The following is a 22,253-nucleotide window of genomic DNA, read 5'->3' on the forward strand; positions in this document are numbered from 1 at the left end:
GCATGTGTCAAGGAAGGCTAGGGAGGTCCTCTCTTCCCCCTCACAGCAGAATTTGTGACCAGAATGGTCCTGTGCATGTTTGGAAGTCATTGCCACAATGTTGTTGGCAGATTAAACATCAGCTGTAACCAAAGAAAAAATATTGGAATTAGCCAGAATTACTGCAAAATTTCGTTGGGGCTAGCTGGTATAAGGCAGTGCCAGCAGGAGTTTTGGGCTGTGGGTTTCCAGACAACCTGATTTGTAATTGAACACGGCAAGCATCACCTTGCTGAACTGTGGCCCCTACGTGTTTCATTAAATCTCCTCCTTGTGATGCCTTCTAGGGCAGGGGGAAGTGATATGAAGTTTCCTTCTACAGTTGGTTAACACTTAGCAGTGAGGAATGTCTTTTCTTTAGTGAGTAAAGCCACAGCTGTAAAAGCAGGTCCTCTCCAGATGAAGCTCTTGTTACAGTGATCTGGCTGTCCTCTCCCTACTCCCTACTCAGTTCGAAAGCTGATTTTACTATGCCAAAGGTATAATCATAAAAAAAATGACATGCATCAGTGCATTTCTTTAATTCATCTTCCCTGGAAACCTTTGGACACTTTTCTAATAGGTAATATGTAAGGAAAGATGATATAAGGGAAGAGGAGGGCTAAGGCAGCCTTTCTTTCCACTTGGAATCCACAGAAAACAAATTAATATTTTTGCCTGAAATTAGAAGAAAAGAGAGGTGGTCAAGTTTTAAAAAGTCCCTTAACTTGTGAGGCAGAGACTCTGGCCAGTCACTAAAGGTGGTACTTCCCATAGCTGGCATGACTGGTTGAAGTGACATCTTTGAGGCATTTAGTAAAAGTTTATTTGTTTAGAAACCTGTAACAAAGTCCTTTGGATGTTTCCTGACATGGTGTCGGTGTTTCCTTGTCCCCTCAGTATCTTTATAAACTTCAGTTGTTGATAATAGAAATCTGTTTTACCTGTGCTGGGCTTGTCACTCTCCTACTGCAAGAGATTGATTATTGATTTTTTTTAATTATTATTTTTTCTTATTATTGCATATTTAACAATAAAACTAAGTAATGTTCTATTCCCAGCTGAGTCTCCAAGGAATGCAACTGTTTCTTATTATAAAGGGGGGGAAAGTAATTAAATTTTGATTATTTTTCCCTTTTGCCCAAATATCTTCACACAGTGCAAATTAAATAAAACTATTTAACCATGACAAGCACTTCTGCTGATTAATCCCTGAGAAGTGAAGCTGGAAAATGTATGCCACACACAGGCAGGCAGTCACACATGGATGCCTGGAAAAAAGAAACCCGGAGGAGTCTAAGACAAGCATGAGTTAATCAGCCCAACAGAGCCATGAACGGGAGTTTAAGGGATGGTGACGTCCCTACCAAAGCTGATATGAGCTCTTTGAAGCCTTTTTTTCCCTTTTTTTTTCCCCCCCTTCCTGATACTCTGAAGAATCTTTTTCCCTTCTGGCTTAATTGCTAGAGATTAATTGAAGTTCAAGAGCTCAGTATTTCTAGTAGCCTTTATACTGAAATTTAAGACGGGTAATTTAACTTTGAATTGATTTTTTTTCTCTTCAATTTGAGCTTTTAGTATGTGCATATTTTTATCTTGGCTACACTTGGGTTTCCTGAATTACAGGCAAGCTTACCAAGAGATATTCATTAGACAAATGTGTTTATTAACAACATAAAATTTGTTGTACTGAATGCCTGAAAACCGGATCGCATTATTAAAAAGGAAAATATTTTAGGCTATTCCAGAGCATCAAAGAAAAAGTTGGTCTTGTCAACCCAGATTTTTATATGCCTGGTTTCATTACCTATAAAAAAACACTGGTGCTTTTTGCATGGGCTTCCAGGTCAAGGTTAGCCCTGTTCCTCAATTTTGGTAGAGTAAAAGCCCAACTTGAAGTCAGTGGCCATGTCCCCAGGAAGCAACTCTTCCCCAGAAAAACATGGGCTCACTTTTATAGGGAGGTTCTCAGGCATCTGGAGGGCCTGTGAGGTGGCTGCTGGCTTGGTAAAAGCCATGCCTGCATCTCTGAGATGTTTATTTAGGTCTATTTGCTGTTCATCTTCTTGTATCTGAAATCAAACATTGAGTGCAGACTTGTCTGAAGCTACTGCTGCAGGGAGCACTATTGACAGTAGTGCTGTGCACACTGTAGATGTAGAGATGGATAGATACTTGTGTGTTGATGAGATATATTTGAAAAAGTAGGATTTTCACGCTAAATACACATTTATTCTCACAGAAGACAGAGACAAAGAAGGGTTTTTTCTCCTTGGATGAAGCTGTCCCGAGCAATTCCCATAGATATCAACATTTGATGGGCTTCCCTGACTCAAGACATCAAGATATTATGCAGACCTAATTAATTTGATTTTGCACATCACTCCAAATGCAATATAGGGAATTGATATATTTCTCTCCCTTTATCTATTTTCTGTCTGATGGGAGCCTCTTTTCTAGGCAAGACTACTTGGGCTTTGGCAGAGCAGTGAAGGTCCTTTGCTCTGTCAGACAACATCAGCTGGTCAATACCAAGCCTAGCAGGAGAGGAAAAAGGCCTAGTCCAGACCAGAGAGGGGCAGCAAGATTGTGAGGGAATTGGGAGGTTCCAGAATTAGGCAAAAATTCGTGTAGTTTTTAGTTAAGCAAAGACTCAGTTCTAACTCTGACAGGGTTAGACTCTCTGGAATTGTTGGGCAGTAGTTTGTAGCCTCTGATGTTTCCAGGTACAGACATGGCTTTGAAGAGGAAAGAGCATCAGCCTGATGGAAATTCAGAGACAGATTTTCATGGGCTGGAGAGGAGTTGGCCAGGTGGCAATAGTGATGGCATTGCTGCTCTCAACCTCCTCCTTCTCTTTTAAGGTTGAAGGTTTTTTATACCACCCTGGGGATTTGGTGTAGAAAACTGTACATTTAAACATAAAACATTTTAGTATTACCCAAGGGGAAAAAAAAAAAGGCAGTTCTATGGAAATGAAAGGTTTGATGTCCCTTGAGTCAATACTGTGTGAAAGTCACAATCCTTTATAAATTTTAGTATTTTCTTCCAGGTCATAATAAAAATAGATCCTTGCACATCATAATTTCCTTTGGTGAGCAGGTTTTTCTGACCTGTTCTTTTTCTGGTATGGACTGACATTATGGCCCTTCAGCCTTTCCTGAAGAATGTGCTGTTGATTTGAGCCTTGTATCCTTGACTCATTGCATTTTTAGGCAAAGCAGAGAAACCGTAGATTATCTACCTAGAGGGGATGTAACCAGGAACATTCCCTGCTTTTCTAGCTATCCTAATGGCTATATCATGTCTGTTTCATACTCTGCCCTTTCTCATGGCTCATAACTTTCATCTGCAAGTGGGAAATTTTAGAAGGACGGGGCAGTGCTTGCTGAACTGCCCAAGGAGTCTTAGGTTTGCTGACCACTGCGTAATAAGTTGAATCACACATCCTGCCTTGGGAAAAAAAGGAGCAAGCCTGGAGCAAGCCTTGGGAGAAAAAGGAGCAAGCCTGCCAAGCAAATTACTGGGTGATTTACTTATTTGAAATTCTGGGAGGGAGTCTTTATCTTCATAAATCTCATGTTAGGATATATTTTGTAACTGTGCCCAGTGGTGATATATTTGTCTGTATAAAAATCTGTGCCTTAGCTGTGCATAGGGAGCAGATCTCTGTGCTTCACCCTGGCTGGGTTTGATATCCAGAGTTAACTAGGATTGCCCAGTGTTTATTTATCTGCTGGGATGAAGCTCTGTGTTTCATTTGTGTTGCTAGATGCATGGGCTGAGATTCAGCTCCTGGCTGGAATGGAGGGGTTGGCATTTAGCAGGGAGTGCATCATGTGCCAGGTTTTCTGATGGTCGGGTGCATCGCGCTGGGAACAAACCAGTGAAGGGAGCTGAAACATGCAGGAAAATGTCACATGCCAGGGGTAGAGGGGTGACAGAGAGGTGACCAGTGGAGTTAGCTGTCTTTTTTGTGAGAGCTAAGTACAGAGGACTTCAGTTAAAAATCACCCTTGGTGCCTTTCCAGGGTATCTTTCCAGGGAATGGATCCAGGCCCTGCATCTTCTTGAGCTGGGCTGAATTTCTTTCTGAATTTTCTGCCACTCTAAGAGCTTGCTTTTCCATTTCATATTGTGGGCTCCTCCTCTTCCAGACAGAGTCTCACCTGAGTGCTTGGATGCTCGCTGTTATCCAGTGATCTAAATCATCTTCAGACAGTCATGATATTTTCTTATTTCGTTGCACCCCACAGTAAGGTTATCACCTGGTTTTCTCTGTGCATGTTAGTGCTGCATTCATAGTATTTTAAATTGAATCCTGGACCTTTGATCTGAAACTAGATGTGGACCAGGGCACAAAGGTTTTGCTGATATCAAAGTTTGTCTGCACAATCACTGTCTGCAGCTTATCCTTTGGTTAAACATACTGATCAGTTCTGATGTTTCCAATGCATTAATTTGTCTCTGACAATTTTCTTAGCTAAAATTTGAGCAGCAAGACTGCTGACCTAAAATGACCCTAAGTTCTTCATCTTGGAGACCTCCTATTCAGTGAAATTTTAGTAGATGATCATCGTCTTGGGGAGATGATAACAGAATTGTGAAGTTCTCCTTTGTCCTGTGCCCACTGAAAATGTAAGATGCATAAGTTCACTGAAAAGTATTATATTAGTTCAGAAAAGCTTCTGATCACAAATGGGCTAAACTTTATAAACAGGCTTGGAGACCCTTGCCAGCTTCTGGTGGGCAGAGGGTAGCACCAGGTATCTGCCTGCCTACCTTTTTGCCCAGCTGCCCCTCGTGGAAGAGTCCACCAACAGTTTGAGAGAGGAAGCCAGCATGGAAGGTGGGTGCTGCTGCTGGCCCATTGCAAATCCCTGTAGAGTGCCAGTTTTTGCCTCCCTGCACCATGGCTTCTTCCCAGCTGAATACAGTTCAGTCCTATTTATATCACAGTCCTGTCTGAGGCTGGAGAGGGCTGGCTCCACAGCTCGCATGGAAAAGTGCAGCCCTGCTGAAGGCAGCAAAGTTGCAGCCATTTGCTCCGCCAAAGGAATTGTTCTTTTGTCATCTCTGCAGCCGCAGGGCATGCTGCTCCTTGCTTGCTTAATTGCCAGTTTAATCAAAACCTGACTCACTGTTTCAAATGTGATTTCTCCTGCTGAACACCTCAAGCTGTCTCAGCAGATCTGTGTGTGTGTGTCCTGTGCACACCACGAGCAGCTAAAACGTCTGGCTCCGGTTCAGGGTGCCATGAATCTGAGCACACTGCAGCTGCCCAGGTGCTGTGGCTGTGCAGTGATGTTCCCATGCCCAACTCATCCCAAACCTCCTTGAGAGGTTATCCCAGCATAGCTGGTAGGACAGAGCACACGAGTGCTTGTCTGCTCCAGTGCCAAATCCAACAGCCTGACTTTGTTACCAGATCACCACCAGGAGTTTGGGCTTCTGGGAATGTGTTCTGCTTGCATTTTCTAAATGCCCACCAGAATACACAAATTTTCACCCAGACAGCTCTGCAATTTGCCCTCTGAAGTGTAACTTCAGGGCTGTCTCTGCTAGTGACTGCATTGTTGAGCTCAGGTATGGTTTATCCAGAGTCTCTGTGATCACAGGATTTTCGGTTCTGTTGAAAAGTATAAAAGTCATCTTGCATTTTTAACTGGAAAGAGAAGCTTTAAAGCATGGGTCCTGAAGACTTTGAGGCACAGCAAAGAAAAGCCTAAATCTGGAATATTTGTTATTTCTTCTGAGTTTTATTTTCCTTTGGTTTAAAAGTCCTAGGATGTAATCGCAGAATTTAGGGCTGCTGCTCCTGACTTGTACATGCCTGAGACTGAGCATGAAATGTCTTCCTAGCACTGACTTTTGAGGAATGTAATTTCAAACATCTGAAAAATGAGGCTTTTTCACAGGAGTTTTTTTTTTTTTCTTGGCTGTCCTGGGTGCTCTAAGCTTGTTCCAGTCATTTGTAACCTTTGTAATCAGCTTGCCTGGGTACCTGGGGACAACCTGCAGCCCTTCTCATCCATCTTATGAAGCAGATAGTTTCGGCACTTGCCCTCAATCCACTGCACAGATACTTTGTTGCCCTCCACTTTTTCTTTCTTTTTTTTGTCCTCACACCTCAATGAAAATCTTTCAGTGTTTTCTAAACCTCTGCTTATCCTGAGCAGAAAGCCACCTTTGTGTCAAATAACAGGCAACTTTCAATCTGGCTTCTCATCTTTATGAGACTAATTGGAGATTTTTGTCTGGCGTCTTGCAAAGAAAAAGCTTTCAGAGGACTTGCTCCCTGACCACAGGGGTACAGGATTGGATGCCAAGGTCTCCAACCAGCTGTGAAGGTGTTCATGTCCTTTTTGTGGATGCATCAGGGTATGAGTCCCTTTCTTCTCCCCCCACCCCAGGACATTTCCCCCCCCCCCCCCCCTTCCTCCCCTCTGTCCATCTTTGCTCCTGTTTAATTTGCCTGGAAATAACAGCAGCATGATTCCTCAAATTCAGTAACTTGGGAAGGAAACCCCATCTCTAATTAGGACATCCCTGGAGGGAAGGCACAATGAGAGCTTGAACTCCTGCACAAAAAAGTCACCTGTGCCAAGGAGCTTTAACACCCTTTGAAAGGGCAGACTGGCATAGGGAGCAGCACAGCCACCTTCATCCGTGGCATTCTCCTCCATCCACAGGGGCTGTGGAAGGGAGGTGAACTTTTGGCTGAGGCTTGCCCAGTATTCAGCTGGCTTGCTTGAGGACTTACAGCTAGATTTAGAAAGCTGAATTTATCCTGTTCTGAAAGTGTCACTATGGTGGGGTCACAAGTACTTCCACACTGGAAATTTTCTGTCTTTATTTCTTCTATTTCTTTTCTTTAAGCAGATTATGCCATGGTGGGGTCACAAGTACTTCCACACTGGAAATTTTCTGCCTTTATTTCTTCTTTTTCTTTAAGCAGATTATGCTGCATAAGAATCCCTCTGCAGCAAGTGGGCTAGTTTGTAATGCAAGTTACTGAAAGCAAAATACTCTTTTATCAGATGCTTGTGTGCACGCAATTCTTGCTGCAGCCATCACCGAGCCATTTGACCAATGTTACCTGAAACTATCCTGTCAATCACAGCTGTAATGGTTGATATTACTGAGACTACATTCAATCCCAAGGTGCCAAGCCAGAAATCACACCTCCCTCTGAGTGTCCCCAAAGCCACTGAGTGCTGTTAGATATAGTGCCACAAAGAAGGATTAAACAGAATTGGTCCGTCCTTCCTCTGGTCCAGGTAAAAAAAGCATGTATCCATCCTGGGCTCCTAAACAATGAGGTGGTCATTACTGGGGCTCAGTGTGAAGCTAATTCTATAGAAGCTAGAATCCCACATAGGTCAGATACCTAATAAGAAATTAGGTATCTGGTGTTAGGTAATTTCTTGCTTATGTCACAAGAGGGTGAAGAAAGAGCTTCTTGTCCCTTATAAGAGGCCAGGTTGTCCAGATAATTGAAGCTTGGATTTGTCAGTTCTTCAGTCAAGAGATTATTTAAGAAACCAAAATGCAAAGTTAAGGGTTAGCCTGTTAGAGGAAGTTTAGTTGGAAGTGGTGGTCAGGGCCAGTGTATATGAATATGTAAATCTGTAGATTCATTAAAGCAACTAAAGGATCGTAGTCTAAAGGGAAGGAAATATTTCTCTTGCATTGAGATATTGGGTGATTGTGTTTCAGAGGTGTTGGAATGTATGACTAAGGACAATTTGAATTCTATCTGTTGTAAAGGAAAATACTCTAAACTAAAGCTGTCTATTAAGTTTATAGCAGCATATTTTACTGCAAAGGACAGGAGCCTGAAGCTGAACAAGCTGAGAGAGTTTTCAACTGGGCTGAAACACACAGCCTTTTGGGTGTACTTTTCAGACTCTGTGGTCTCATTTTCAGTCATGCTGTATGTTTCCTGTAGTCTTTTGGGGGGTCTGACAGGCACATCAGAAGTGATGTAGTGTAACAGCCTCTTCCCCTGGACGTATGCAGCTAGATCCTTGGGGTCAGGAAATTGGGCAGTGCCTCGGGACCCTTGCCCCAGTGCTGGCAGACAGAGCAGTGCCCCAGCAGACCTGTCTGCTGCCCTTGCAGAAGGCAGACATCCAGCATGATTCATACAGGGCGAGGGAGGCTCAGGCAAGAATTAATTTGTATTATTCAAGGAGTACCAATCAGGAGCTTATTGTTCTAGGCAGTGTGCAAACTCATAATCAAAACTGTCATCCAAAGGCCTACAGTAACATCATGGGAACTTAGATAATAATAATCCCGAGACATGCTTGGAGGGCCTTAAGGAATGCAGGTCCCAAGTACAGAATATCCAATGCTAAAAGATTATATTTGACCTTGTATGAAACACTGGTCTGTAGATGTTGGCTGTATGAACCTGTGTTCTGTGCATAGTTATTCAGAAGTCTGTGAGCTGCTGCAGTTTCTGACCCATTGCAAACTTCTTATTCCCTATTTTATGAGGAAATAAATAAGTATAGAAGGACAGCATGAAGGGAACAGACAGTAAAATCTTCTGTGTCATTCCTGACTTTGTCAAGCAATGAAAAGGGACACAATGAAGTTTATAAAGTCCATAGTTGGCTTTACTGGAAGTAAAATTCATAAGCTACAAACTTCAAATCTCTTTGAATCTATAAACCAGTAATTCTGCTTCAGAAGTGTTAAAAAAAAAATAAATTTGCCACACTGAGCATCGGTTTCCTCAGATGGGTAAAGAGGAAAAATGAACATCACAATGTTTTGATACTTAGCTCAAAAAACTGGAGAAAGACCCTATAAGCAAAACAGCAGTCACGAAGTTACAAAACTGTGTTATATGCAAAGGTGAAAAGAGTGCAGATCAACAAAGCACCAAATCGTCTTTGCTAAGCACTCTGGGCTGCTTGGCATTGCTTCACTTTAGAGGACTGGAGATTTCTGGACTTCCCAACCGAGGTGATAGGGAGAGATGCTCTTTTACTGACTGTGACAGGAGCATGCTTAACCTTTGCTGTAAAGTGGTAAGAGTGCTCCCAGGATTTGGCCATCAAAAATTGTATTCAGAATTGTCACTGATGCAGAAAGGTTACAGATATATTCACAGCTAGGGACAAGGTTTAAAAATGCTTTGATTTCATTTTATTTGGGCTGGGGAAGGGGAAAATGATTCCTAATGATTATTTGGAAAAAAAAAAAAATCCAGTAAGGCTTTCTTCAGATGGCTGATCCAGCAGTTTGCCTGTTATTGGCGTTGGAGATAAACTCAGACCAATAAGCTCAGCTTCCTGTGCTGCTCATGTCTGCACCCAAACTGTATTGACTCTGTCCTCAGTGGCAGTCAGAAAGTCCATATGCAGTTACTGTATGTGTGAATTAGGGAAACTGTTGTTTTCAGACCCTGTATCTGTGTGCAGTGGGGAGATGCAAGAGACTTCTGAGACCTTCCTCTTCCTCTCACAGGTTTCTTCATCCAGCTAGGTTAATGATGAACAGTGCAGCAAAAGCAGATGATCTCCCCTCTTCTCCCCCTTTCCATGACATTGAACTGAAAACATGGATTCTTTAGGAGGCTTTTGATTGAGAGAGAAAACATGAAAACAGAGAGGAAGTCTGTCAGAGCTGGATCAATTTGCCCAAACAGCTCAGTTTTTCAGCTGACAGCATTTTAGCACTCAGAGGGGAGTTGTCAAAATCTCTCTACAGGCAGTCATGTCCTTCATGCTGAGAAATACCTTATATTATCTTGAAAGATAAGAAAGAAGAAAAGGGAAAAAAAAAGAAGGAAAGACAAGATGGCTTAGATTTTTGTTCTTTTAGGTCACGGAGCATAATACCCACTCTTGTTTCATTTCTTCATCAAATCATCTCGCGTTAATCTCGTTTGCTGCTTGATCACTCCCTTTGAGATGGAGTCTGTCCCCTCTTGCAGTGTCCCACTGCATCACTGCTGAGGCTTGGCAGCAGGCAGGAATGCAGAGCCAGGCAGGCAGCACTGCCTGTCCCTGGGCTCCTGATGCAGATCAAAAGAAGTGATTAATGCAGTTAGGGTGCACTGACCCACAGGGAAAGCAGATTACTCATCTTTGCACTTCCTTAATGAGAGCAGTTGATTAAAAATACCTGTAGTGAAGAAGATGCTTTTATGCTTTATTGCCTGACAGCCCTTCCTGGGCTGCAGTCACAGTCAGGAATAGTCACAGAGACCCATGGGAGATAAGACTTAAGGTTGGCATGGCGTATTGGCCACATAACAATGGAAGATGGAGCTGATGAAGCTGGACAGGAGGATGCAGATTGAGAGGCAGGGAATCAGTCTGTGATGAAATGGGGGCTCACAGCAGAAGTACAGGCAGTACCAGGGAGGTACCATGTGGAAATGGAGAGATATAAAGTTTGGAAAATAAAGACAAAATTGGAGGGGACATCTGCTGTAGGCTATCACAAATGGAGGCAGGGGAGAGTGACAAATTCTTGGACCACATCACACAGTGACTGAAACCACGAGACACTTCAATTACTGTCTCCAGGCTGGTGACTCACAGATCTACCTGTCTGCTCTGGACACATCTCCTACCTCATAATACAGCATCTCAGCTGATTTCTCTGACAAACCCCCTGGATGCTTTGCCACTGAAATTTAAGCTCAGCATGGCAAGAGCTACTGCCTGATTTTTACTTCTCCCCCACTGCTCCCCTTTCTGCACGAACAAGAGTGGCGTAAGTAAGAGAATGACAGGGCTGTGTCCCAAGCTCTGCCTGCGAGGAGCTGTGTGCTGTAACGCATTTGGCTTTCATTAAACCCCTTGACCTGGAGTTGCTCTTTAAATTATGCTGGCAGGTGAATTTAAAGCTGTCTGAAAGGCAGTGAAGGAAGGTTGCAATTGGTGGGAGTCTCCCTGGGTCAAGGAGAGAGTCTGGTGTGGGAGTGGAGGGGCTGTCCAGATACAATGCCGCTACTGTTCCCAGGTGTGGCTTTATGTTATGGTTAAACTGATAGCTGTCCCCATCCCACCCCTGGCTCTTTTATTCTTGCCCTTCCCTTTGCTTCAGATCTGGCACTGCTGCCACAGCAGCCTGAATTGGTTCTGCTCATTGAGCCAGTGGAAAACTAGTAATTATTGTTTTCAGTGGGGCATTTTCCATCAGATCAGCTCTACCTCGCTCTGTGCTTGCCTTAAGTGCCAGATCTGCTCCAAGAGAGGAGATGGGAATGCCTGGCCATGTCACAGGGGAGAGGAGAGTGCTGTGAAATGGTTCACTCTAACACGAGGCTGCAGCCTTGATTAAGAGCTGCACCCAGCTAAAAGAGATGGGGGAAAAAAAGAAACAGTCAGCAATATTCCTTCCCCTGAAAGAAAGGGAAAACTAAAGCAAAATCTTCTGATTATGAGATCTGCTGCTCAGCATCTGATAGTGTGAGGTGGACAGCCCCAAGGAGATACCTTTCAAAGCAGTATGAGGAATGATTTTGCCTCTGCAGGAGATAGATTGGATGGCTTTGGCTGGGTTTTCTCTAAACTTCTCTATCCCATGTCATTTCAGGCACACCTTAGGCAGAACCATCGGTTGGGCTTGACCCGCTGAGGAAGTTGGGAACATCCTGTTTGACTTTTGGGGCAAGAATAGAGTAAGGACAGCAGGAGCTGGCAGAGAGCTCTTCATATCAGATTCAATCTCTGAGAGGTGGCTAAAAAAATCTCGCTGAGTTTTGCTGTATTTAGCCATTGCTAAACCTGCTCTGGGTGGTTTGTGACCAATATTTGTCATCTGCTCCAGGGCTCTGAGGACTGCATTGCTCCAAATCCCGCTGTTTCCTCTGCACCAAAGTCCTCCTCCTCCTCCTCTCCCATGTTTTTCAGTACAGGTGGCTGTTAAATCGTATTTCATAGCACAGTGAGCACATCTGGGAGGGCAGGAAAAATTCAACATGTCATGTTTCTTTAGCCTGCTGGGCAAGCCTGTGGAGAGATGAGCTCAAAAAATGTGCAGCCCTGGAGGTCAGGTCCCTGCTTTGGGCACTGAGGAAAGCCAGGCCTGGATGCAGCCGTGCTGCCCTATGGTGGGGGGACAGGGAAGACAGGAGATCTTTAACACAGTTTAATTATCATGGCACGTGTGAAATATTTCCCAGGATTTTTAGTTCTTCTTCCTTCCCAGCCTTCTACCAGGCTCTTGTACCACAGCATAGATTTTGGGATGTGCGCTGCGGGATGCAGAGCATCGCTGAAGCTGAGGTGCTGCTACATCAAGTGTCTGGAAGTCCTTAACAGAAGGATGAGGTTCATCTAAAAACAAATTATTATGATCACACATCAAAATGAGGAATCTTGATGTGATTTTAAGAAGCTCATTCACCTCAGACTTCAGCTGGAACATGAGTTTCTGAGTCCTAAATACTCCTTGGAAAATACACATCTGCCACTAGTGAAAAGCTTCCAGTTGTTTTACCTGCTAGAGTACTCAGGTTTTAGCCTATTCCTTTGGCATTATTTTTGTCCTTATTTTCTCCTGTAGCTCAAACCTAGCCTTGGTGCTCTCAAGTAATGGCTGTCACGTGAGGGGCAGCTTGGTCCTCAAAAAGGGTCACTTTGATGTCCTTCCTCTCATGGTTAGAGCTGTTTGTTGTGACAAATTAAAAACAGGAATAGTGCTACCTCAGAAAAGTCCAGGCCAACCTCTGCTCATGCAGGCGTGCTGCCAGATGCTGCTTTTGCATTTGCATTTTCTCTAAAGCATGAGATGCATGCCTGACAGGGACTTAGCCAAACATCTCCCCAGTTTACCCCTTTCCCCGCATTCTTCTCTGAACTTTCTTCCTCGCATCCAAGGTCGTCTTTGCATTTGCCATCTGCCTTGACTGAGCCTGGAGTTTGCTTTAGCACTGGGAAACTCAGCCATAGCCCATTGAAGCTGCTGGTGTTGGTACCCTCTGTTTTCAGCAGGCAGACGTGACAGGAGCCAGCTGTCCCCCATGGAAGCCACACTGCAGGTACCCTGCTCTGTCCTGCTGCAGTGCCTTTAAGCTTGCAGTAGTTCCTGGTATGAAATACAAGAGGCAAAATGGCAAGGGAGCAGAGATAATGTAGCCAGAGAGTTCCTCCTGGAAAAGAGGGTTTTCTTGTACTCAGAAGCATCCACGGCTTGGAGGGTAGCACAGGGAAATGACCGTGGGAGCAAGGGAAGAAGAGGGAGAGCGTGAGTTGCTGCTACCCTAAGGAGTTAAAAGGGCATTGAGAGATGAAAGAGAGATGTACAGATGAAAGAGAGAGACTCCATAAAAGGCCATGAATAAATGAAGCGGTGGACAGAATCTGTGCTAACTCTGACACGTCTGAGGAAGAGAATGGCTTTATAAAAGCTTTATTTAAAAAGAAGGCTTTTAATGCAAAATGGAAAAGGGTGGGCAGTGAGGGAATGGTGTTTTGTAAATGAAAAGCAGACAAAAAGGCTGCCAGGAGAATTCTGAATATATGCAGAGTAATAGGTCTGAATTAAATTTGTTTAATGGCACGTCAAAAGAGTTTGTTAACAAGCCCACCAGCTTTTTAATTTCTCTTTTCATATGATTTTATATATGCCTACATATTATGGGATTCAAAAAGAGGGGAGAAAAAAGGACAAGAAAAAAATTAACTAATATTGAAAATGAAAGAACATGAGAGTGATGATCCTAGGAAGCTGCACTCCAACAAAGTGTATGTAGTCTTTTACTAGATAATAAATTGGATTTAAAAAAAAAATCATGGTAAAATTTACAGAATTACATAAATGTTCCCAAAAAGTAATGTTGTGTTTTATAGTTCAGATCATCACAGACAAACTAGACTGCTTTTAAAAATTATTAATTTTAGTTACATGGGGGAAAAAAAAGCCACAGCATGTAAGGAGTATTTTATTTGTAGAGATATTAGTAAAATTGTAATTATGCTTTCCAAGACTTTTCCTCAGAATATGTATTTTGCATATCTAGTATGTGTCCATCCTATTATTATTAAAAAAAAAAAAGTAAAAATATGTGAAGAACTGACATCAAAGGCTCAGGAATAGATGTGTGGTTTTATGGGTATTACGTAATTAATGATCCAAGCAAATGGACTAACAGATGAGGGATTAAATCCATGGAGGTGCCTGCATTCAGAGGTGCAGACAAGAGGGGGTGTAGGAGAGGCAGTACCTGGGAACATGGGTCATCAGAGATACCAGCACGAAATTAAATTAAATCCTCTGCATGAAATGCTGACTAGGTTGTCTAAAAAAGGATCTTGGGAACTGGTGAACCTGTGGAAGACAAAAGAATGCTAAAATAGGCTGGAAAATGGGTGGAAATTGAGTAATCTGACATGACGGCAAAAAAATGTGTTGCAGTGATCGCCTCTGGATAAGGACAGCAAAGAAAAGGGGCTCTCATCCCTTGAGAACAAAGAGTATGAAGGATGTTTGTTTAAAAAAATGTGTCTTCTGGTGGCTTCTCAGTGCTGCTGCTGGATCTGAGTCAGGTGTGGGGCAGTAATTCAGGTGCACAACTGTCCATACCCACCATGGGCACTGAGCAAAGGAGCAGCAGGGAAAAGGGTGAGCCATTCCTTCAGGTTATTGTGGTTGTCTCAATGGCATCACCAGGGCTTTAGGAGACAAGTCATCAAATGCTTTAAAAAGCCTTTTAGCCTGGTAAATGTTGGTGGTTTTTTCCTTTGCTTTTGGGGGTTTGAATCTTTCAGTCTTATGTTTTCTATTCAGGTTTTTTCTTTGATAGTGAACTGGAAAATCTCAGGTAGAAAATGAGCAGGGGCCAGGCAGAAAAGTCTCCTAAGTGCACCCATGACAGTATGCATTGTACTCTAGAAAAATCAAATGTCACCAGCACTGGAAATTTCCTCCCCAAGATCAGGAGGAAGGCCTTCCCTCTCAGGTGCTACAAACCGTGGGTACACTTCCAAAAAGGATCAAGAGGAAGTGGCTTTAATAGATACACACATGAGACTTCTTTGTTGCTACTTTTCTTGGTTGGCCCATGCATTTGCAGATTTTTTCTGTAGTTTTATATCATTGCATCTGTAGATGACTAAATCACTTAGGGGCAGATTTTTGAAGATGTGTGGATGTTTATTTTCTGTCTATGAGCATCCAGATCCCTTTTTTTAAAAAAACAGTAAAGAAGAAAAAAAATCCCTTAGGCCAAGCTATTATGTTTCCCTCAGTCTTCACAAAACATTATCTTTGTTTTTGTAAGTTACTGTTTTTTTAAAATGTGTTGTATCTCTCATGTGTCAGACCCAAAAATAATGGCCAGTCAAGAACTTTTTCTAATTCACAAACATCTTTCTCATTTCCTCTACCTGAGGAGGGCATGTCACCAGATAGACTTTCAAGGTCATATCCATAGTGTTGCTCCCAAAATTGTTCCTGCCAAACATGAGGGTTTTTTTACACATTGTCACAGCACATGCAGGTGGCCTGGCTGCTGGTTTGTGGCTACCTGTGCCACACCTGCTGTTTGCCCTGTCCCACCTGAGATGGGGTTGATATTTAGGCAGTGTTGGCCAGACCTGCATCCCTGTGTTGTGGTGCAAGAAAAGCAGGTCAGGGACTATCCACAGCTGTCTCCTCACAGGGAGCCATGGGCACAGGCCTCTCCAGGCAAGAGGGATGAAGGAAATAGAACACAACCTGAGCTGCTAGGTGCAAAATTGGCAACTTCATCAAACATTACTTTGATGATTACATTTGATTGCTGTTTACTTTTTTACCTGAGAGCTGGCTGCAGAAAGAGCAGATGGGTATAGGCAGGGTGGGACTGGGAGAGGGCCATGCAAGCTGTTCTGATACAAGGCATGCTCAACTTCCCATCATCAACAGAGACATCCTGACCTTTGGTATTTTGTCAGAAGTCTTGCTTTTTCCTGCACCACTGTCAGCTGCAGAGAAAACAGCTGAAGGACTGGAGAGATGGGTGTGGAGTGTTGGAGTGTTTCTGCTTTTTTTTTTTTTTTTTTTTTTTTTTTTTTAAGGCTCTCACATCCATTTTTTAAAGTGCTTTTCTACAGCAGCTGGAACTGAAGAGAGGGAGTCCCTCCTTCCTAGGGCTGGGTCTTGCAGTAAACATCTGAAACTGCAAAACTCACTCCACAGAGCTGGGAGTCAGCCTCACTGGGGAAAGCTCATTCTATCAGTCTTTGAGATCTACTTGAGCTGTACCAGTCAGATCAGTCTCAAAGTCTTTCATAGGTACATTGGGTAAAATTCTGTTTTTTAACTGAGTGAGTGGCAGCACTTTTAATGCCATTAAAGCCAAGAAGACCATGTGCTTGTGCACCAGCCCCATTGCCAGGTCTTGCTTCAGACACTTCCCCTTGCCTCCCTTCCCTCAACTGTCTCAAAGGTCACCACTGGCAATAATGGTAAAACCAAAGCAAAAATGTGATTCTGTTGATTAAAAAGATTCATAAGGTAACAGTGGAGACCCTTTGTTTCTACAGTTTGAACACTCTGATGACTCTGAAGAACAAGTGAGCTGGCATCCATGCCCAGAAAATGAATCACAACAATTGTTTGCATTGCTTTTTTTGGAAAAGGAATATTAAAATCCAAAGTTGGATTTATTAGCATTGTGAGAAGTGTGCAGTGGAACAGAAGTCTGGGGTTTTTTTTTAGTAGTACATAGTAGTAGTTGTAGTAACAGAAGTCTTGATTTTTTTTTTTGGAAGTACTGTTTTGCATCAGCAACAAATAGATAAGAGCTTTCTGCAACTTGTTTCATTTATCACTAGAGAGCATTTGATGCTACAGCTTCCTCCATATAAAGTAAAAGCCTTAATAAAGCAATAATAAGCTTCCGTAGTTATTACTCAATTGTAATGAATGTCTAAACAAACTCACAGATGTTTTTTAGTCTTTCATCTGATGTGGGTGTATCTTATTTATTCCAGCCAAGTCCTTTAAGGCTCCAGAATCATTGGGGTTTTTTTTGGTTTGCTCCTAGGAAGACCAGGTGATTTAAAAAAAACCCCAACCAAACAAAAAAACCCCCAAAAGCCAGGTGTCAGCAGTGTGCCCAGAGCAAGTCCAGCAAAGGGCCATAATGATGATAAAGGAATTGAAGCATCTCTTTGTGGGGATGGGCTGAAAAGCTGTGAGTATCCAGCCTGCACCAGATCATCCAAGGGATCTTAGTGATGTGTATAAGTACATGATGACAGGGAATAAAAAAGATGGAGCCAGTCTCTTCTTACAGGCAGATAATGGAAAAGCTTTTCTGTTTTTTCTTTTCCTGTGAGGGTGGCAAGGCACTGGTACAGATTGCCCAGAGAGATTGTGGAGTCTCCATCCTTAGAGATATTGGAAATCAGATTGGACACTTGCTATGGGCTCTTGCTGCCCTTGAGCTGGGCTAGGTGATTTCCAGAGTTTCCTGCCAAGCTCAGCTGTTTTACATTTCAGTGGCATCTTTGATGCAGCAAATGAGGAGACTGTTCTGTGTTATAAGGGCACTGATCATCCTGCACACTGAGCAGCTCGGAGTGAGAGAAGACCGTCTCTTGTTTCTGCTGCAGAATGGAGCAGCTATTAAATGATGACTTTTACTCACTAATGACATCAAATGGGTTTTTAACATGTAAACAAGAAGAGGAAAGCAGAGTGACTTGTTGTTTGCTATGGGTTTGCCCAAAGCAAATTTCCCATGTTAAAGCACTTAAAAGCAAATACAGAATTTATGATGTGTCGGTAGATTTTAAACCTGAATTATGTCCGGTTGTTGTAATGGCTAATAATGCAAATTCTCTGAGTCATCCTCAGTGCAAAGCAGTAAATATAACCTGCACATTCAGACACACTTTTTTTTTTTTCTCTCTCCCCTTTCTCATTAATATTTTATCTCCCTGAAGAGATGTTTGCAACATATTATGTGCACCAGCATACTGTGCTTGTGGTATTCCTGGATGTCATTACAAAGAAGCCTGAAGACTGTACTGCTGCTCCTCTGCCTGTGTCGCTAGCTTGGAAATTGCTTGGAGCAACAACAGCAAGTGTCAACAGGGAGCTGTATTAATTATTTGGAATGTGTCTCTTAAGAGGAATCAACTGCTTTTATTGCAGAACGAATATTACTTGAAATGGGAAGGTTACTCTAACTGTTATCATAATCTATGTGTCATTAACTTTCCATGTTTAGAAGAAGAGATTAACAACCCTGTAAATCGGTGCAGTAAATAGATGAATTATAAAAAAAATGTTTTTTCTTATAAATAGAAGTTTCTTGATATAGTTACCTCCAAATTGCTGGAGCAGGATTGAGTCTTTAGCAACTGAGAAACTGCATGATGGTGCAATGCTGAGCTCTGAGAAATGATATGTGTGTCTCCTGCAGGTGGGACAAACAGGTGGGATTGTGCTTCATACCATGCTTCCTTCAAAAATGGCTGTGACATAGGAACACTTGTTTCCCTCCTAAAGTGAGATTAACAGATTGAACGGGTTTGTGTGAAATTGGGTTCTCTTCCATAGTATATATATATATATAGCAAGAGAACACGTTTCAAGAGAACATGGTGTAAGGTATATGTAGTAGTGGTAAAGCAGGTGTAACTAAAGCTCGTCAGAGTACCCCTGTCTGCAAGGAAGAAGTGAGAGATGGAAGTGGTTTCAGCTTGTCACCAGGTACCTCCACAAATGGAAGTTCATTGTGAAAAACGCACAGAACAAAATACTTGTGAAGTGTTTTGAATCCAAATGTTGTGTATTTGACTGTAGCCCTGATAGATCTGTGTAGGAAACAGCAGAACTAAACCACTTATTTGTCCACAGGGCAGGCTCACCACGGGCAGGTTTCCTACATTGCCCCACCGATCCACCTGGATTCGGATCTGGAGAGACCGCCATCCAAGGGTGAGTCAGTGGGACAGTCTCCATTCCCTTGCATTCCAAACCAGCCACAGCCATGGGTGGATATCACTCACTTGTTCACTGAGCCTCCATGGCCAAGCTGTCACCCTCCATCCAAGGACTCTCTGCGGAGCAAATTAATTCCTGCAGGAGCGATGTATGTAGGATGATTGTGTCCCATGACATAGCTTTGAACATCCCATCACTTCACAGCGTGGTTTGCTCTCCCCACTAGTTCACTCCTGCAGGGACAGGTACATCTTAGGTCCTGTCCTCTGTCTAGCACCCTTCCTTTCTAATGGTGGTGCAGAGGCACAGGGAGCTGCTGGCAGAATGCAAAGGGCAGATTTCCACTGCCCTTCAGGTGAGTAAAGGTTGTACAGGGGTTCAAGCCTGGATTCAGTCCTCATTGCTGTTGCTTGAGGGATTTTTTCTAGACTTGGTGAGGAGATGTTCATTACAGAGGATGAATTAAATTTTAGGTGGGCTGATTATCCTTAGGAGCAATGCTGGTAGCCAATATGTACAGAGTAAGTCCAGAATAGCCCTGCTAAGGCAGGTACCAGGCTTGAATGGTGCAAATAAAGCAATACGAATGCAAGCCCTTGGTTTCTCTGCCCCATTTGGGGGATCATTCCCTAGTGCTGAGCCCCCAGTGTTTTCTCCTCTGGCTTGGGGAAATGAAGCTGTCCCCAAAGCAAGCATAAGTGGTGGTGCAGACTTCTTACACCTCCCTTTGCTCCTTTTGGTTAGGCTGCTCAGTATTCAGGTATGATATTGAAGTAAGTAGCTTGTTCTTCTTGGAATAAATGATAGCAAAGCAAAAATCATGCAGGATTATGAAGGAATTTCTTGGTCAACTCTGCAACTGGATGTTAACTTCAAACCCAGGGAAGATTGTGGAAGAAGAGAAGGGGAGGAAGAGAGCAGCCAAAGTGTAATAGCATGGAGATATTCTATACCTTAGGTTTAGTTTTTTTTCCTTTTTTCCTCACTCCTCAAAGGGTGCTACAGTGGCAGAAAGAGTACCAATTCGACCTGTGTGGTGATTGTCACCATTCTGCCACAGCACTGTAAGGCTGTTGGTGTGTGTTTGTGTCTGCACATGTTTCCCTAACTGCTCTTAACTGAAAGATGTGAGGTGGAACCACGTGCTGGGTGGTGTGAGGATGCCAGATTCACAGTTCTCTCTCCAGATCTGGTCTTGCCATGAGTCAGGCTGGTTATGCACAATCTCCTGGCAGTCCAAAACCTCCATTCAGCTTTAAGTGAGCTACCCTGGGATTTGACATGTGCATTTGAGATCATCAGCTTCTTCTAAGTCATTTGAAAACCTCCAGTTCTGTGGTAAAATTTACTGTCTTGCTTTTATGGCAGAGCACTCTAGTGAGGCAGAGACAGTTATGACTTGCAGGACCGTCTTGCTCTAGTCTGTCACTGAGGTGATGAATCAGAGCTTACTTAGAATAGGTCAATGTAAATCCTTGCCTTGGCATCTGTACAGACTATGGAATATTGAAGGATGCTGGAACAGCAGCAGGACAGAGAACCTGTGTCTTGCTTTCTCCAAGCTGAAAGAGCTAAAGACTAACAAAACTCCTCAGTGATCTGCTGTTCATGAGGGCAGAGCTACCTCCACAAGATAAATGGCAGTGCCACCAGGAGCAGGGCAAAGTGGGTCAGGCAGAACAGTTGCAGTACTTGCAGAGAGGGTAAAATGAAGTTTATCCAACATAAACTGCTACACTGACAGCTTTCACCAGGACCTCCACCCCCCTGGTTGAGAGATCTTAAAGAAGGACCTGCTCATGGTGGAAGAACTGATATTACTGCTGCTGTGTGCTGGTAAAAGGACTTGAATACTCTTGTGTAACTTAACAGGAGAGGGCCAGAGAGAAAGCCAGCTCTGGAGGCATCCATCTATTAGCTGGTGACTAGGGGCTGTTAAAAACATAGTAATTGGCACTGTCTCCCTGGGGGAATAGCAAGGCTTTCCTCTAGCCCTGGGATGTGGGATGTGTAGTTCTGCTGCTTCATTTCTAGTCTCAGCATCCAAAATCCATTAGAGTATTGTAATAATATTTTCCCCCCTAAGTATATTAGGCTCATAATTCCTTTTTGTTTGTCTTCTTTTTATGACACCTTAGGACATGTTTGGGTCACGTTCCAAGCTTCATCCACAAGAGCTGTTTTAAACAAAGGAGTCAAAACCACCTGTCCTTCAGCTTGTGTTCCTCCACATTTCCTGTAGCTGTATCTCTAAAACCAGAACAGCATTATGACAGTCAGCATAAACCATTAATGCTTCTGGCTGCTCCTTTGATGCTCTTCATTTCCCCTCCATGCTTACCCTTGCACTAAGCTGAGCACCTGGTGCAGGCCACCTTTGCACTCAGAGTGGCAAAAAGAAGCAGCCACCATACAGTTTTAATTGTAATAAATGGAAGTAGAACCTGGGTAGGATGCTTTAAGAGAAGCATCTTTCCTTCCTGTATTGTCAAAAAAAGATACAGCTTTACTGCTCCTGTGGGTCTATGCAATTGCAATTCTCAGCTGACAGATTTATTTGTAACTGCCTCTTCCTTTTCCTTTTTAAAAATTTTATCACTGGTGACATTTACACACATTGTTTATGCATGCAGGGGATTTTTACCTGCCTTTCAGAGTCCTGACACTGGTGGTGAATAGAGTATAAACTGCAGTAGTTTACTAGTACATTAGTGTCACTGTGCATTACAGGGTAATTACTCTGAGCCACTGCTCTGTGCAGCCACCCAGTAATGACACTGTACATCACTGAATAGAAATGAAGCCTTGAATCAGCGTTTTTCATCTAGACACCTCTTGGTCCCCACCCGCTTTTTAATTTGAGCTGTTGTAAATTTAGTTCAGTGTATGAAGCACTGTTAACTACCATTTTTACACCTCCTTTCAATCCAACAATTTGGATGTGACTACATGATTTTTATGCAAGTGTTTACACCTTCTTTGTGCAGAATAATTCCAGGCACAGCTGAGACCTTAGGTTGTGATATCACAGACTGAAGATTAAACCTGTGTTTAAAAATGGTCACTGATAATAGCAAGGAGTTTCATACATGAGAGTCACACTGATACTCTGGCTTAGAAAGGGATTTTATAGAATTATCATATATAGCAATAAATTAAATTAAATGTTTATACTCAGATTCTGCCAGGTACTAAAACACAGCAAAGAAGTGAATTAAACACACCAAATATGTGCACTAAAACAATTTATAAAGCTGTGTAGAAGCAGATTTTAATGTATATGTGGAATCATATTGAACTTGAAATGTATGCCTGGCATTTAA

At 42.9% G+C, this 22,253-nt stretch overlaps 1 protein-coding gene across 8 annotated transcripts in view; it reads left to right on the top strand.

Annotated features, from left to right (window-relative positions):
• Positions 1-22,253, top strand: part of ADGRL3 (adhesion G protein-coupled receptor L3) — a 515,246-nt gene that overhangs the window by 351,957 nt on the left and 141,036 nt on the right. For all 8 annotated transcript variants that reach the window (XM_059844075.1, XM_059844074.1, XM_059844068.1 and 5 more), the window contains one exon: positions 18,844-18,924. In XM_059844075.1, the coding sequence (XP_059700058.1) occupies positions 18,844-18,924 (81 nt within the window). The remainder of the gene's footprint in view (positions 1-18,843; positions 18,925-22,253) is intronic.

The sequence above is a fragment of the Haemorhous mexicanus genome, chromosome 4, assembly GCF_027477595.1.
Source record: "Haemorhous mexicanus isolate bHaeMex1 chromosome 4, bHaeMex1.pri, whole genome shotgun sequence".
In the NCBI taxonomy this organism is placed as follows: domain Eukaryota; kingdom Metazoa; phylum Chordata; class Aves; order Passeriformes; family Fringillidae; genus Haemorhous; species Haemorhous mexicanus.